The following is an 18,292-nucleotide window of genomic DNA, read 5'->3' on the forward strand; positions in this document are numbered from 1 at the left end:
AAAGGATTAGGTGAGCTGAGTGAGCATTGACTCTGGACTCATAACAATACAGATTCTTCTAGTAAAAATGTCAAAATTCCAGAGTTACCCTCTTCTGTTAGAGATGCTACCTAGGTCCCTAGGATCAGCACAGTCAGTGAGTGACATTAGGACTTAATCAGTATGGTGCCGGCAATGGCCTCTGAGCTCTGGGTTGGAGAAAGACTTAGAGGAGCTATCAGATCTTCATGGAGCTCTCCTTTACACCCTATGGGGGCAGACCTCAAGCTCAGATCAACCTGGGCCCGGCTTTCAGAAAAGGTAGAGATGAAAAGGCCAAGGGGGGGGGGAGGTGGATAGGAAAATTGAACTTTTGGTTGTTTTGAAGACAAAATCCCCAAAACTGCGAAATGCATTATATTTTAAAACTGATATTATAAGCTACCAATTTCAAGTAAGAATGATTGCAGTTTGGGGAGAAACATTCTACATGTGGAAACGGAAGCTGAAAGAGGAGCCTATCCAACCTCTGGAGGAGGGAGCTCTGGCCAGCCAAATCTCCGGGGGCCCAAGGCCCCCAGGAGGGCCAGGGTAGGGGAGCCCGAGGAGCCCATGGAGGAGCCGTCAGCCACGCGCATGTGGAAAACCACCGCACTTAGGACAGGCTGGACCAAGAACTTGCTGTGAGTGCATCTGTCCTCGGTCCTGGGTCTTGAGAGCATAGGAGAGAGAATGATGCACTGACCATTGTCATTTTGGAGATTTCCAGAGAAAACCATGGCGGTCAGGGTGAGGTAGCTGTGGGTGAGCTGTACACCCTGGGCTCAGTGTGTAGCCGACACCTTTATCTGTAACCTGAGGCCCTCCCTCTGAGGTGGGAAGGAAGCCCGCTCATCGATTATTGTTTTTGCCATCTTTTGAGGGCCTCAGCACAAACGAGACTGAAATGGTCCCATTATAACATCCTCCTATCTGATCCTTCACACAAGTCAGGAATAGCCTCTGAGGCCCAGGGGGACCTTCACAAACATTTCGACAGTTGGAACAAGAAGTCAAGGTCGATTTTAATAGTGACACCTACCTTCCGATAGCAAAAACCGTCAGACCCACGGTAATCTTCTGTTTGTCATAGTAATCTTCTAAGATGTCTCTGTTGTAAGTGCCTTCCCACACCACCGGCGCCTTCCATCCAGTCACTGTCACCACCCCTGGCCGGTTCCTGGTGACAAAACACAGGGCCCTCTGAGTGGGGACGGCTTTGTTGAGGTGGGGCAGAGACTGGGGAAAACCTGGGGTCGGCTAGGATTTGGGGTCACTGTCTGTGAATCCTGACTGTGGCTTAATGCCAAACAGCTGGCTGGGTCCTAAGGCATTTCAGGGGCAGCAGCTTCTGGGTGTGGGACAGAAGGCCCAGGTGCCTCTGAGGGCTGCCTTGGGGGACTTTATGAGGATCTTCCCTGCATATCTCATACCTTCCTTCCCTTTCCTTGTTTCTCTTTCCTCCTAATTCCTATCTCCCCGGCCCTTTCCTAAGCCACCAGTGGCATCTCTGGTATTCTTTATCCCTGTAGGTACCATCTGAGCCTAAGAAGGACCTGATCCTTGACACGGGTTGGTTGAGAGAGGGACACTGAGTTGAAAGAGAGAAAACTGATTCCATTTGCCTTTTACCAGGAAAGGATTTCTGAGCAGGAACCTGGTTAGAGGCCAAAAAGGGCCCCAGACTAGGGGATTCTGGCGTTATCATTTCTTTCACAAACAAGCAGAGCCTCCCCCGCCCCCTAGAAAAGAAGGGACTCAGCAGAGGCCCCAACAGCCTAGGCAGGAACACCCCAGTACAGACCACGGGGCCTCTTGACGAGGAGCACAAAGGGGAGGGGGAAAGCATGTTTTCTGCACTCGGAACACTTGAAAGGAACTTGGCAAAGCCAACACAAACACAGGAAGCACCGTCAGAGCTACAACAAACTGAAGGGTAAAGGCAGAAAGGCTGAGGAGCGGCCGGGGCCCAGCGAGTGCGGGACTCAGCCCCGAGCGGGTGGTGGAGACTCGGCCCTGACCCCGTTTTGCTCGGGAAGTGGCAGCATTTCTCCCACTGGGAAGCAGACACTGAAACAGTCATTTAGGTCCAACCCCGGCGTGCACAGGCCTGGCCCCTGCTAGGCATTTGCTTGTGCTTCATCCATTGCGGGGAGGAGGCCAAGTCCCCGTGGTCAGGTCCCTGCTGGCTGTAGGCCCGTGGCCCTGGGGAGGTGCTGGCACACAGGACACATGTAGATCAGGCCAAAGGGGGCTTCCCCTCCTATCGCACATGGATGGAGGGCAGGTTTTCACAAAACTGCCCTCACTCCATCAGCAAAACTCGGTTTTTCCTCAGTGAGGCTGGGCAAGGCTGGGTCAGCCCCAGCTCCAGAGTGAAAAAGAGCCTCAGGAGCCTGGTTCTCATGCCTCCTGTCCCTCTGTCACTCTGCAGCTGTGTAGGAGCTGGATACCTGGTAAGCAGGTAAGATTTTCTTTAAACGAGAGAAAGAAGAGGAGGCAAGGGAGGGAACAGGTACACCGAGTACTTAGGGGGCACAGGAGAGAAGTACTTGACTTTCATTGTCTCATTTAATCCTGGCGACCACCTTATGTTTATAAAGTGGATGCTATCGTCACCCCCATTTTACAAGTAAAGTGGGGGTAGGACAGGGGAAAGGAACTTTGTCTTTAGCCTTTTAATTTATAGGAAGGGCCAGACCAGGGCACTCAGTCTCTTGACATACATTTTGGAAATTCCTGCTCTTTACCAGGCCCAGTGCTGAGCACGGAGATCAGAGAAATGAGGAACCCCCACACCCCCCTCCTACCCTTTGAGAGTCTCAGTCCTGACAGGTGGTCAGCCTGCTACACACTCCTCAACTTCACAACCATTCAATCCACAACTTCCAGAAAGACTGAGACAGAAAACAAACCAGTGTTCAGTTTGGTTACTTGGCTGGGAGAATTCCTTCGAGCGGGAGGGGGGGGGGGGGGAGTAACAATATTAAAAATTAATGTTTAATTAAAAATTAAAATGTTCTGTTTCCCAGCTGTTAAATTCCACTGGCAATTTCAACATGTCAGTGCCCCTGACCAAGAAGCTAGATATCTTGAAGGCGGGGGGGTGACTGTGGGGAGAGACAGAGGCTGAGATCAGCTTCCTGGATGAATCTCTGTATCAAGGCGGCTTAGTCACCAATGCCACAAACCTCCTCCCCCTCCCGAAAAAGAAGTGACAGAGGGCAGGCCACACGTGTAAGAGCCAGCCTTTGCCACTCTCAACTGCCAGAGATGTTCAAGGTCACAAAGGTGGGGCTCTAAAAGGAAGGAAAAGCACTGCTGGGAAAGACTCGGAGCTGCCCCCAAAACCTTCCAAGCAGGGCACCCACCGTGTCGCGTCGGCTCCTGTGGTTCCACCAGTAGAGGCCAGAGGCTTCCCACAAAATGAAAGGGCCTCCAGAACCAAAACCCACACCTGCTTGGGATCTTGGTAGCTTTTGTATTTTATGTACTTAGTTATGGGAAGGAGCACTGTGGTATCCATCCAAGGGCTGGGCGGAGGAAGTGTTAAAATTCCATGAATTGTGCAGGTCAACAAAGATGTGGCGTGCAGACAACGCACTATTTCCTGAGCCTTCTGAGCAGCAGCTGCTGGAGAGGGACCCAGCGAATGGCGACAGGACGGGGCTGGTGGCTGTGAGATGCAGAGAAGATGGTGTGGGAAGAATTTTGGAGGAAGAATTCACAGGAAACGTTCACGAATTAGACTGTGGGGCGGAGGGAGGAGGGGGCCGAGTGGGGAAGGGGGGTCCCAGACTCTGGCTTGAGATGGGAACCGGGAGGAACAAGGGTGGGGTGGGATCAGGGGAGACGTGCAGAGACACCAAGCAGGCGGTGAGACCCGAGTCAGGGCCCCTCCGGGCTAAAGATACAAATGTGGGACTCGTTCTCACAAGGGTGGCATCTAACGCCCTGGGAACCAAAGAAAGCACGTTGGAAGGTGGTGTATGAAGAAAAGAGATGAGGCTCCCGGACTTGACCTCCAGAAGCTCCAGGATGGGAAGGCCGGGAAGAGAGAGAAGCCCCTGTCCAGAAGGCTGAGGAAGGAGAACGGAGAAGTAGGAGGGAAATTATGAGGATCTGTTGTCACAGAAGCTGAGAGATCCTGATGTGTAAACGTGTACATGATACACTGTGATATGTTTTAGGTAGTTTCCAGAAAAGGCGACATTTATAGAAATACATTTATTCTTTCGTTCAGTGGTTTGTCTAATCATTCACTTATGAGAGACATACACTCTGGTGCCCTGAGAAGCCTTAAATTTGGTGTCCCTTCAAACCAATATTCTTTAAATATCTGCTTGTCATTCCTTTAGAGAGAAGCTAAGCCACGCATGGGGGAGAGTGGAGAGAGTGACAGCTGGTGGCCATCATCTGTCCCTCCTTTCTGCCCCCAATAATTCAGCCCTGACCTGCCACCCAAGTCACGTTCAGCAAAGCACAAGTATCACAGTAAAACTGTCCCGCTCTTCTTAGAAGGGAGCCTGTTGACCATCCCGGGCTCCTCTAGTCTGCTCCTGGGGAGGTCTTAATCCCCCCTCCTTCGCCACACACACACACACGCGCACACACACACACACACATCTAAGGGGCTTATCAAAGCAACAATGTGCCCATATTCTTACATTTCCAGTAACGGTTTAACATCTCACTGATGTCTACTCTGTTGCCCATCTCATCCAATCATACAGGGAAGCCCCAAGTTCCCATCCTTCCACACAGGCTTGGATCTCCTATCCCAACGCAATAAAAGAACTTGCCAGACCTTATTCAGTCTTTCCAGAAACCAAGCATTTGAGTCAAAACACCCAGACTCTCAGTTTCTCATCTGATCTGTGGTTAAAGGTCTAATAGAAGCCAGAACGTCTCCCCACTCAGGGATGTTCTCAGTGGCACCGTTCCCTGCACAGCCCCGCCACCTCCTGCTGAACCGTGGATCTACTGCACGTGGGCGCCACTCTTTCTTACTCTGGATTAAACCAGTCCGACAGCTGAAGCTCTTCTTCATTGTCTTCCTTCTCTCTGTCTATGTCTTCTTCCTCTCGGGTCCTAGGTACAAAGGGAAAGCAAGCTGAGTAAGGCCGGGAGGGGGATCTATAGGGACGGGGCAGCCAGGAAAGGCGAGGTGGGGGGCAGGGAACACCTGCAGTGACTGGCTGGAGGAGGTTCATGATACTAAAAGGCCATTATTCATGAAGACATGCTTTGGATGAAAAGGCGCAGTACCCATTTTTGTTATGATCCATTCAAGTCAGCAGTTAGCGGTTTAATGACCCAACAGGCCTCAGGTTACTATGGGGGGGCGGGGGACGCTTGATCAAACAGTCGTAAGAAAATGTTATCTTGTGATAATCTTTCCCGCAATCTGAACTTCAGCCCAAGCTCCACGCACCCCCAACTTAAATGGAAAAAAACAAAACGCACAAAAAACTTTAGGTTCTGGTCCCAACCACCAAATAGATTCCTCATATGATTTTAATAAGCCAGAAAAATGAGTGACTGAGAAGGTCATGACCATGAAACCGCTTATCTGGACTCTAAACACATTGATGAGTGGAAAAAGCCAGACCTTTGTCTTGCAGCCTTACCCATTGTTAAACCAGCTCGGAAACCACCAGCCCTTCTGACTGTCGTTGTTACCAAGTTCTGGGTTTCTAAGAAATGCAAAAGATGAACAACGTTTTTAGAAAATGAGGCAGTCCCAAACTGGGGGTTTCCCAAATTCTTTTTATGACAGAAAATCATTAAACAAAAAATTTTTTAAAACTACCAGTAGGTAAAACAGACAAGAGAAACTGACTGGCTGAGTGAGAGAGGGTGGGCCTGGCAGTGCCTGGGCCTCTCCTCCCCGCGGCCCCCGGCTCGGCCCATCAGCCAGGGACCTACCCCCCCCTCCTTCCCCCCTCCTCCCCCCCTCGGCAGGGGGGAGGGAGAGGCTGATGGGGGGACGCAGCAATACATAAACCCGAGTCCCAGATCTGCCACTTACTAGTTGTGTGGCTATAATAGGACATTTCCCCCTTTCTGAATCCCAATTTTTCTCCTCTGAAAAGTCACATAATAGTAGTAACACAAGATGGGGCAAAGTAGGTTTACAGTTGTCCATACGGAAAACAGTACAATAATTATAAATAATAATACAAGGATAAACTCAGTGTTTTACACACTCACAACTATAAACCTATTTTTGCCCCACCCTGTATGGTAATAATAATAAACTTACCATGAAGGTAGCTTTGAAGACTAAATGAAACAGCATACATAAAAGGGCTTTCTAAATTGAAAATAACTGTAACAAGCTGTGATCCTAATAAAGAAAGCAGTGCACCTGTCCTAGAAGGAGCTCTTTTGCTTAACCAGGAGAATGCGGGTTGCTACAAAGTCAGCAGTCACAGCCTCAGGAAATCTGAGGGTCTCTGTTTACGTGGTGTATCAAGTTTATTGTTTTGCGGATATTGTACCAACCTCGCATCCCCGGAATAAATCCCACTTGATCACGGCCTCTGATCATTTAATGTGTTGCGGAAATCTGAGCGTCTCTGAACCAGAGACTCAGAAATCTGTCGTCAGGAGCCACCTTCCCCACCCACATGCGGAAGTTTCCACACTCCTAGTGAGTCTCCCAAGGTGGGGGCCTTCGGAGGAGGGAACACGGGAGCCAGGAATTGTACGGCCTTTGGGCTGGACAGATTGAGTGCTGAGGCATGAATGGGCATAATAATATTAAGAAATCATCTGAAAGCTCATCTACTTTCTGGAAGTGTGTGAGATGGTTTCTGATTAAGAAAGTATGGTTACAATAAGGGAAACAATACAAGAATGAAACAAACGAGAGGGAACAGAAACATTTACTGAGTCACCCAGGTAGGTATTTTCACATGACCTTGGTCATCCCAACGACTTGAGAGAACAAAGGTTTTATCTTTATTTTTATTTGTAGCTGAAATATTGGCTGAGTGGGTTTGGGAAAATTGTTAAGATCCCACGGCATTTTGTAAACATAAAAACCCAGATTTAATGCTACAGGATAAACCATGTCAGAAATGAAGGCGGAGGAAAATGCAAGCAGCTAAGCACAACGCTTTGCTTTGAGCTTCCTAGCAACCAAGCCAAAGATAGAAAAAAGAAGGCTTACGTAGTTCTAACTGGCGATAACAATAATAATAATAATAATACACCCACCAGTTTATCAGAGTCCCACACTTTTTTCATGATCCTTTGTCTCAAAGAAATTTCTTGCAGGAGTTTTTATACAACATATACTAGGTAGCAGAAGGGACACTATCTACTCTGACTCTTTATATTAGGAAGGCAGGAATGTTTTCCAAATGACACCACTTAAAGAGATCCTTCATGAGAAACAGGCGAGGGCAAAACACAGCCATGGTTCCGGAAGGGCATGCTCAGGAGGCTGCAGGCATGGCCGAGGCCCCTGCGAACCCCTCTCTGCCCTCCACCGCCAGCTGCCATGCTAAGCCCGGGCTGTAGGAGGTGCAGGAGTGGTCATATGAGGGAGACATCCCAGAGATATCTAGAATTCAAAGCACTTACTTTGAGTGATATATCCACAAGAAAGAGCCTTCTGAGCTAAAAGCAAACGGGAAAGAAAAACATATCATGTTACTTTTAATTCTGAGAAAAGCTATTTTGCAACCATTACCATTGAAGCCCTGGGCTGAGTTGAGAGCCTGGTTTTAGCTACTCCTAGGTTTCCACATTCCTTTGAGATATAATCAACGACCTCAGGAGATGGGGAAATTCCATAGAAGTCACTTCAGTATTACCCAGAACAAGGAGCTCTCTGGAGACTCAAGTCTTAGTAAAAAAGATGACAGCTCGTGGCTTCAATGGGGAAGAGAGGCTCACAGATGGGTTCCCTCCTGCCCCCTCCAGTCACACCACGGCCCAGCCATTCCTCACCCAGGATTTACCTTCCCCCAGAAAACAAAACAAGGACTGCAGAGCCTAATGCCACAGCCAGCTCAGAGCTTCAGAGACACTGTCCCTCCCTCACCTAGAAACCTGGACTAATACCTTCCTCGCAGGGCTATTGTAAGAGCCGGAGAGAATGCACAGCACAGCTCCCGACTTACGCAAACACCCAGTAACTAGTGGCAGCTATCATCATAATCGCCATCACCATCATTATTCTTTTACTATAACTTTTAAAGTTTCCTCCAGCTCTAAAATTCTAAGATTTTTTTTCATCCAGCCTCAAGTCAAACAGTGTCTTGGATGACATTCTTTCAGATGCTCTGCTGGCAACAGTTCTATTTACCAATTGGTCGATGTGTTCGACTTAGCTGTTTTAAAACTCCTTTTAGCCCAGTGCCACCCACCTGACTAAGGATAGTGCCCCCAGCTCACCTGAAATCATCACATGGCCAGTTCACAAGGAGGCAAAGGATCTGCTGCCTTTTAAGCCCCTTGCAGGTATTCAAGTAGATTCCTCACGTTGAGGAATGATATGGCCACAGTCTGGGTGCCACATGGCCCTGAAGAGCCACCAGAACCTGCCCTGGCTACCGAGCAAAGACTGTGCCCAGCGCTGCAAAATGACCCTCTTTATGGGAGGCCAGTGCCAATATGCACATTTGTGCCTTTGGCTCCCGTATTTTAATTTTGTGCACCACCCAAAATATGGAAGCACAACTCTGGCTGCAATTCAAAACACCAAGGTTATCCAATCAAGCACTCACAGTTTAAGGTCATCCACACAAGCATCCTAACTCAGGGCAGGACCCCCAAAGGGCACTTGTTCTGTTGGATTCTTGCAGCTGCTAGAGCTCTTCCTGGTACCTGCCCTCTGGAGCAGGGGGTGGTGGTGATGGTGACGGTGACGGTGACGGTGAACATGGCAGCTAGCATCTCGAGTGCTTATTAAGTTCCAGACGTTGTAGCTGCTTTACACACAACACCTTATGTAATCCTCCCAACAGTCCTATGAAGCATGTACTATTTCTATCCCCATTTTCACAGATAGGGAAAATGAGGACCAGAGTGGCTGGGTAAGTTGCCCAAGGTCACAAGAGCAGGTAAGAGGTGGCACAGGACCAGCTCCAGGCAGCCAGCTCCAGACTCAGCCCTGCAGCACCTAAGGGAGGCTTGGATACCTTCACCCAACTCTGATTCATCTTTTCTTTGTACTAAGTACCCCCAGTAGCCTCAATTTGAAAGACCTGGCTTGTAGACCCCTCTAACTTGTCACACTTCTCTTGTTTGTCTTTCTTTTTTAAAACATGTTTTTATCGATTTCAGAGAGAGGAAAGGAAAGGGAGAGAGAGAAACATCAATGATGAGAGAGTCATCAGTCGGCCGCCTCCTGCACGCCCCCGACTGGGGCCCGAGCCCGAAACCAGGGCATGTGCCCTGACTGGAAATTGAACTGTCACCTCCGGTTTCATGGGTCAATGCTCCACCACTGAGTAACACCGTCTGGGCTTGTCTTGTTTTACTTAAAATGAGTTCTTCAGAATGAAACAGAATGACGCTCGAGAAGCAGTTAGATCTATGCAGCACCCCAGCGGGGAAACAGCTCCCAAATTCTGGAGCAATTCTTCTATTGATGGCCCTCAAGGGGCCGTTCCTTTTTTAGTAGCCAATAGAGTCCCGTTGGCTCATCAAATCTTAGAAATTCAGAATAGGGAGACATTTGAACGTTAATCCAGGCCGTCAGTGTGAACTCGGGGGGCTACGAAGACACTTCACCATGAGAATATTAATGGTGCTGAGACAGCTCTCCCTGCCCAGAGCTGTATGGTCAACATTTTGGACGAACTGCACCAGTGCCTTTGAAGTCAAAGGCATCGTGCATTTTTGTAGCTGCTTGTGAAGTCTTCTTTCTATCAGAAGCCTCTCCAGCTGGAACCTCTGAGGCATTGTAGTTTCCAAAAGCACAGAAGCAGCTTTGGGGTGAATGTACTCAGGAATGTTCAATTCATTTTGCTTACCAGCGTTAAAAAAGAAAAGTTTTAGCCAGGCACAAATGAATCACCGGTGACTCAAGTGTATTTCGCAGCAAAAGTCAACAACTTAAGTTGTTCCTTTAAACTCTGCAAATATTTCAGGATTGCAAAAATCAGGGTGGATTTGTCATGAAATTTGTGTCTGAAATGCTTACGGTAATTCCTATATCTGACCATATGAATAATTTTAAATTACATTTTGGGCTTAATAACACCTCATTATTTCTGGATCTAGCCTGCCCAGAACTGCAAAAGTACAAAAATCAAGACATTAGGAACATGGCAGGAAGGAAAGATAGTGAATTAGCCAGAAGGTACTTGGAGCTCTAAAGCTTTTAAAGACAGTTCAGGGCTCAGGGATGTGGGAAGGGTGGGATCCCTTCTTTATGGTTTAAGTTAAGTTGACCTTTAATTCAACCGGGTGACTTGGCTAATACTAGGAGACCAGAGTAACTTTCATCAACACCATCTCATCATGTTTCATAATTACCTGTTGATATACTCCCAAAACACAACAATTACAGTTGAGACAACCAGCATTGACAGAATCACTTTTCCTTTGACATTCATTATTTTCTCCTGGGAAAAGAAAAAAAAAAAAGAGGAGGGAAACAGACTCAATAAATCCAGAGCCAGATATGGTTTTTAAGAAATGCTTCTACCTATATCCTCTCTAAAAGGAAATGTTTATGAATATTTAACTAGAGCTAATGAATGTGCTCTACCTTAAATTGCATAGGGCTGCAATGGCAAATTAGGCCAGTTCGATGAATTGCCAGGCCTCCTGTGCTGGGAGGATGCTAAGGCCACTTGGGGGCACAGAGGGAAAAGTGCCTGGACGATCATGAGGTGGTCCCATGGCCGCCAGCTGCCTGTACCCCGGTCACCCACCTCTCGGGTAAGTGACTGCAGGGGACCGTTCATTTCTTAGCTCTGCTTCCCTTGATATACTGACTACATGCCCCGTGCTCAGAGGGGGAACCCCTCAATCCTTGACCATCTAGGCTCACTCGCTTCCCACCCCCACCCAGCTTTCCCCCTCCACACCCACAGCAAGCAAACGATTGGTGCACAATAAGCACGCGAGTATTTCTTAATTGTGCAGGAAATTGTGGTTGAGGGGAAGGGAACAGCAGGCTGGGAAGCACCCTAATTCAGGTGGGTGGGGAAGGCCTCCCTGGGAGGTGACTAAAGCTCCCAAGGAGTGTAGATGGGATGGAAAGGGGCTGAGAAGTGTGCCATGAGAAGGGGTGAGGATATTTCGGAATAGCATCTATGACCGGCTGAGAGGAGAAAAAGCTTCTTGTGTTTGAAAAAAGACAAATGCAAAAAGTCTGAACAAGAAAAAATAATGAAATTCTCTCGCCTGAGTAGCTGGAACAAGGGCAGGAGGGCAGGGCAGAAAGGCAGGGCAGAAAAACCCTGGGAAGGTGCAGAAAGGGGGCAGAGGCCCACAAAAGCATCTAAAGCTGGGATATCACCTGATCCGACTTCACTGAGAGGCCCCACTGGGTGCTGGGGAGTGCTGGGCGTGGGGAATGAAGGTGGGGACAAGGGCAGACATGGGGAAGTGAGCTGTCAGTTTATTCCAGTGGCCAAAAGGGGGGGTGGCCTGTGCTGGAAAGGAGGTAGAGGAGAGAAGTCAATTAAGTCCTCTACTTTGGAGAGAGTATTGACAGGATTTGGCCGGTAACAGAAAAGCCAGTGCTGAACTCAAGGTCACAGCTCAACCAGCTTTCAGAGGGGACTGTGGTCGGTGGTATTCCACAGGCACAAGATGGGCCTGTGGGGCCCCATGTAAACCTCAGTCCTGAGCTTCTTCCCTTTAAATGCTTCATGAGCTAGTTGGCACAGATGGCCCAGGACCCACGGCAAAGTCACAAAATGCACCTGCAGACAACTCAGCCTCCTTGCTGGAAAAAGCCACTTGCACTGCATGTTAGAAAAGTCCTGGGTTTGGGAGCAAACAGATTTGGATCGAGACTGCGGCCACGTCTCCATGCTGAGGTCTTCACTCCCAGAAAAGTGTGGGTAGTGATCAAACACACACTTTGGAATGAGGTGGGGAATGGAGTCCCGGCTCTGACACACACAAAACTGGGCAACCCTGAGCACGCGGAAGTCCCTCATCCATGTCTCCAAAAAGCTCTGAAAACCAAAAAGCCTTTTTTGTAAATTCAATTGGCATCATGGCCCTAACTGACAGGAGGCTATTTATAATCCTAATTCCACTTAGTGAGACTGTTTAAATGTTTCTTTGCATAAATATTGATGCATTTTATTATTTGGTGCTGCTGCACTGGGGGTGCTACATAATATATGATATATAATCTGCACCGGAAAAATTCAGGCCCTGGGGTTTCAGAAAAGGGATTGTGGGCCTGTAATGGATCACATTAAATTGGTTCCCTCGTCTACAAAATGGAGGTAAAAATGGCCATGACTGCAAGAGATAATGTCCATAAAATGCTTAGCATTGTGCCCAGGACCATATAAATGTGCAAAAATGCTTGTTCTTATTACTGGTGTCCATAAAACAGGCTTTTGGGAGGACCCAGTGAGATAGCACAGTGCCCGGTTTTTAGCAAGAGCTCGAAACATGTTTGATGGAGAGGAATAAGGGTTTTGGAGTAATAACATGTGAAACAGTGAAGTGCAGGGAGGTGCACGTGAGGGACTATAAAGGTTTCTCCACCTGTTTCACGCTGCAGCCCCATGAAGAGCTCCTTGGAAGTGGGAGGAGATTTTCATTTCCTTTGATCAATGGGGGCCCTGCTACAACACCCTGCCTGCGTTGAGGAGGCCACCACACTGCTGGATGTGCGGCCCAGGCTTTATCAACCCCACCTGCTGAGAATCAAATGCAATTTGTCTCTCAGTGTAAGAAACGTAAAACAGAAAACACGCCAACTCTCACGGCAGAGAACACTGAGGCTGATGTCAGGGAGAGCCAAAATCAGACACATCTCCTCTCCATGCAAAATGTGTGTGATTTTTCATTTCAGAAACTAGCATCAGAAACAATTCGTGAAGCCCCTTTCTTTCTGGACATCTAGATTGCTTGCATTGGCCAATCATCACTCTTGTTGGAGACTTAGGATTGGAAGCTGCCCAAATGAGCCAATATCGCATCCTTTGGCAAAGCACTAGGAATGGGTGTAGGCATGCTTCCTGGGATCTGGAATGCACATCTCCGGAGAAGGAAGGGTTGGCAGGGTGGCCAATGAGTCTTTTAAAACATGTTTATATTTCTCTCTGGACAAAAATGAGGCATTTGGCAGCCAGCGTAGTCTAAAGTCTTTCTCGCGTGTGTTTGTCTCTCAGAACTTTCAAAATTGTGTAATTCTAGAGATGGGTGGTTGACTATGCCACCAACTAGGAAACATGGGGTTGCTTCTAAATTCCCCATTTAAGGGGTAGAGCACAGAATTAGGACTACTGAATACTGACACCCTGCCTCACATGGGAGTGTGTAACTGGGTCACCTGGCCCCCACCCCTCAGAGGACTTGGTGAACTCAGCCGCACCCAGTCCCACCAGGGCCCTCCCACCATCTCTCAGGTCCTCTCTTCCCAGAGCTCCCTGTTTCTCTCTGAATCCATCCTACCTTCCACGGGGCTGCTCCTGGGACACTCCCAGAACTCAGCCCCTGCACCGGGTCCTAGATGAAACCACAAGCATTCCTGCCCCCTGCCCCCTCCCCTCCCGGAACACATGCAGATTGTGCTGATAATCTGGGGGCATTTCTAAGGGCAGGGTCACCTTGTAAAGCCGGTTATTTCTCCACCTACCCAGCTTCATCCTTCCTTTTCCGCTTCTATTTCCCTGGAGTGTCAGTCAGATTTTTCCATGTGGCTCATAAATTAATTTTTCATTACCCAGCCCCCAACCTGTCCCACACAGAACACCACCCCCACCTCCACCCCGCCTCCCCACACCCCTTCAGCCTGGGCTAATTAGAGGTATTCCTTCCAAACAGAAATCCTCTCTGAAAGGAATGTGAGCGGACTGTGGGCCTTGTTTTCTCCATCTCCTGTCAGGGGAAAGGTGAATGTATCAGCTGAACAACAGCTCAGAAGCCCTGGAAAAGCCATTATCTCTGAAAGCCGGAATCTGCAGGGGGACAGCAGTGGCAGAGGAAACCAAACCTTCCTGCAGCTGAAGTACCTTCCCCTGCCTGTGGTCCTCCCCCTGCCTCTCCCAGTCACTCCTGGATGACTGAGATGGGGTCAGAGACTCTGAGTGACAAGTGTTGTGAACAGGGAAGGGGCCAGAAGGCACAGGAGAACTGGGCATTAAAGACCTTGGACAAAACTCCTATCTTCTGCCCTCCACCCTCCATTGCAGTGTTTAGATCCAGCATTTCAGGTAAAAATTAGGCCAGTGCTGACTCTTACATCAACAGTCCTAGAAGTAGGCCTTGGGCAAGTTCTCCGACTCCCTGAGCCTCTATTGACATATATAAAATGGAGCATGAAGCACCGTCCTCTGGTGGTCTTTAGAGTTCAAAAGGAGACCGTGTGTGTGAAGCACATTGTGCCAGGGGTCAGTAAATGCTCCGCAGACGGCAGTCATAATAATGACGACACTTTTTAATGTGTGGCTCTAAAGGCAGAGGCATGAGTCCCCCTGGGCAGCACCACACATAAGCTCAAGAACAAGCCCACCCCCACCCCACCCCCACCCCACCGTGACTGTCATAGTCAGCTCGCCTCCCCACTACCCAGGACACAGGGCCCAGCTGCCCAGCATGTTTGCCCCACGGCCTAGAGCTCGAGTTGGGCGGGGAAGGAAGCTGAGGCTGACAGGCACTGGAAACGGGTCATACGTTTCTCTGGCCTTAGTCTCCGGGTACCTGAAACAAGTCATTCGGACTTAACCTTCCATGATGGGCTTTCCTAATTGCCCCAGAATGTGGCTGAGAAATCAACCACTGAGCTGGAAGTCTCATTACAAGAGGGCAGTTCACTCAGCCACATGCAGCACCTCTCCCTCCAATGGCCCCCTGGATTCCTTCAAGCGATGATCGAATGATCAGCTTACAGGCCAACACCAGTTGAGTGCAGAGGCCCACAGACCCAGAAGCCGATACAGCCTGGTGTCAGGCCCCTTGCGGAGTGGGGTGGGCAGTGGGTAAGACCTGAACGCTTCCCGGAGGTGAGGAGTGTCCCCCTGCCTGGAGGAGTCACTCCAGCCTTGGGGCTTGGACTGCGGCTGCAGGTGGGACTGAGGGATGACCCCATTACCTGCACACCCACCTGTGTCCCTGTAACAACTGACCCAAGGTAGACATATTACATGCCCAAGAGCCTTCCACTTGGATCCAAGGAAAAAGAGCTGAACTAGATGCTGCTCTGCCTGCGCAGGTGCCATGATTACCAGGACATGGCCACTTTATGCCCACACTCTCCACCCCGCCCATCCAGGATCAAGGCCTGAATTCTCTGGTCCTCTGGTGGGAGCCGCCTGAGCAAGAACCTGCCAAAAGACTTACAGACGTGGCACCACCAATAACAAGTTGTGAAGCTGAAAGAAACTTTTCTAAACGTTCAGTAATAAAATGCAACCACCGCTAGAGGCAAAACTTATTTGTCTTTCTTTTGTCTCTATTAAAAATGATACTACAAAATTACTGTCAGACAAAGAGGCAACCCAAGAATATGCAGCCAAAATATGACAGGTGCAGTCGACACCTAAGTAATACTAATCATTTTTACATTATTTTCACATAATTTTATTATGTTGTTTTCTGGATTTTGTCCTATTTGGAGTATTTGTCAGTTTTTGTTATTTGTTGTGATATGTCTGGTCATATTCTAAATACAGTTGACCCTCGAACAATGCAGGGGTTAGGGGTGCTGACGCCCTTGCAGTTGAAAATCTGCATGTAATTTCTGACTCCCCGAAAACTTAAATACTCATAGTCTGCTGTTGATGGAAGTCTTACCAATGACATAAACAGTCAATTAATACATATTTGTATGTTACAGGTATTAGACACTGTATTCTTACAATAAAGTAAACTAGATAAAAGAAAATGTTAAGAAAATCATAAGGAAAATATATTTACAATATTTACTGGAAAAAAAATCCATGTATAAGTAGATCTACACAGTTCAACTCATGTTGTTCAAGGGTTAACTGTATCCATGTCCATGCTTAATACTGTATTTAAAACTTTGCATTCTATTTCTAAAGAGGGCCCTGAAAACTGAAGAAGCTTCAGACCCTGACAACACTTGGATGCTCCCTGAACCAGGCCAGGCTCTGGGCTAAACACTTTACCAGCAAGTCTCTCAAGTTAAGCCTCACAACAACCCTGTGAAGTCACTCTAGAATTAGTCCCATTTTAAAGATATGAAAACGGAGGCTCAGAGTGGTTAAGTAACTTGCCCAGTGTCATACAGTATAAAGTGGTGGAGCCAGGATTCAGGTCCAGGGGATTGGCCTCCAGCGCCCACCACTTTCACCACTTTTTTCTCAGAAAACATGAGGGCTTACCCATGGACTAATCACTCAGGTATCTTTGGGACACCCTCTCATTTTGCCTCTTGATTATCACATAGTGACTGACCCAAAGGCAGCCAGTCACGGGCTAGCCTCGCCAGCTGGTGAGCGCCGGCTCCTGCCATTCCTAGGCGCTTCCTGCATGCCCGGTGGGGTCTTCCCCTCACTCCATCTGTTCATCCCTCATCATGGTCAGTGCGGTGGCTTTTTTGCCGAGGAAACTGAGCTTTAGCTGAGGCTGAGATGGCAGGGCTCACCCAGAAGGGGATGCCAATTGGAAAAGCAGGCCCTCTGACTCCCAGGCCCAGCTCCTGGGAGGGGGCTGACACTAGAGGTGAAGACGGAGACTAATGTTTTATCCCAAAACCTCTAAATTGGTGGGCATAGGCCCTGGCCAGGTAGCTCAGTTGGTTAGAGCATGGTCCCGATACGCCAAGGTTTTGGGCTCAATCCCCCTGCCAGGGCACATACAGGAATCAACCAATGAATGCATAAATAAGTGGGACAACAAATTGCTCTCTCTCTCTAAAATTAATCAATCAATCAATTTTTAAATGAAGAAATAAATTGGTGAGCCTTGCAGAGAAATGCTTCCCATTGGAAAACATTTGGTACAATTCCTGGGGGGAAAAAAGGAGTGCATGGAAAGCTGTTTCCAGTTATGTTTTTCATTACGAGGGTCAGGGTAAACACAGACGGAGGAAACTAGCAGACAAGTCCCAGACTAAATACACGGCTAAGTGTTGCTCCAGCCGTCACAAACGGAACAACCTGTTCTCTGAGGTACATCTCTGCCGTGCCTTTTCTTGAGTCCCCTTCGGGAAATCTGCAGCCTGGATCCAACCAGCTTTGCCTTGCTGCCTGGCCCCGACATTGTGCAAGGGTTTTTCCAAGAGAAATCAGGTAAGGAAAACAAAGGGCCTGCTGCCCTGAGAGAGCTCTGCACCCACCCACAAAGTGGCCCCTGCATTGTCACTCTGAATCCTGCAGAGAAAAGCCCAGGCCACAGCCACAGCCCCAAGAGGTCCTGCCAGGGGAAGCAAAATCTAGCGGGACTTACAGTGACGTGACATCCCGCCAGCTCCCACTTCTAGATCCCACGCTGGGGAGAGTGAGGGTCCTCCTGGGGTAGATCATGCCGAAGCCTGCTCCCAGCTCCCCCAGTGACCCCGGCAAGGCAGAAGTAAATAATCTCAACGTTTCACATACCTCATCGTCTGCTTCTCTCCCCCCAGAGTAAAAGGCAAAACAACAAAGTTCTAGGGAGCTCCGTTCTGTAGAAGGAGGCAGGGCCGGGAGGAAGGGAAGGTGCTGTGGTCCAACTCCTGTCAAAAGAATAAACAGCTGTTTCAGGGGGAGTGGGGCAGACAAATCCCAGAGCAGCCAGAGGCTTTGTTCCTTGCTGGCCCTGGGAAATGGGCTATTTATCAGGCCTGTTGACTCAGAGCTACACGCCAAGGCAGAGACGTTTCTCTCTGGGCCCATGAGCGGCTTGGCCTCCTTCACCAAGTGAAACTACTGGTCCAAACTAGGCTCGCTGTTGGAGGAGGGAAGGCCACCACACCAGAGGACGCACAGGCCGCCCACGTCACCCACTCCTTGGCCAAAATGGGAACTGTTCTGAACTCAAACAACCCTAAGTGACTTCTACTAGGAACAGCCAATGGAGAAGTAAAAAATAAATAAATAAATAAAAAATAAACTTTTAAATGCAGAGGGGTGGGTGAAGTACAGCGTCCTGAAGACTGTGGCCGAAACGC

General features: G+C 48.7%; 1 protein-coding gene across 1 annotated transcript in view; it reads right to left on the minus strand.

Moving 5' to 3' along the window:
- GGTA1 (glycoprotein alpha-galactosyltransferase 1 (inactive)) overlaps positions 1-18,292 on the minus strand; it is a 50,465-nt gene that overhangs the window by 3,828 nt on the left and 28,345 nt on the right. The window contains exons 2-7 of the mRNA XM_081150577.1: positions 17,742-17,857; positions 10,516-10,604; positions 7,612-7,647; positions 5,649-5,714; positions 5,029-5,109; positions 1,061-1,198 (exon numbers count right to left, since the gene is read on the minus strand). Coding sequence (XP_081006703.1) covers positions 1,061-1,198; positions 5,029-5,109; positions 5,649-5,714; positions 7,612-7,647; positions 10,516-10,595 — 401 coding nt within the window. The 5' untranslated portion in view covers positions 10,596-10,604; positions 17,742-17,857. The remainder of the gene's footprint in view (positions 1-1,060; positions 1,199-5,028; positions 5,110-5,648; positions 5,715-7,611; positions 7,648-10,515; positions 10,605-17,741; positions 17,858-18,292) is intronic.

The sequence above is a fragment of the Miniopterus schreibersii genome, assembly GCF_964146895.1.
Source record: "Miniopterus schreibersii genome assembly, chromosome: 11".
NCBI lineage: Eukaryota > Metazoa > Chordata > Mammalia > Chiroptera > Miniopteridae > Miniopterus > Miniopterus schreibersii.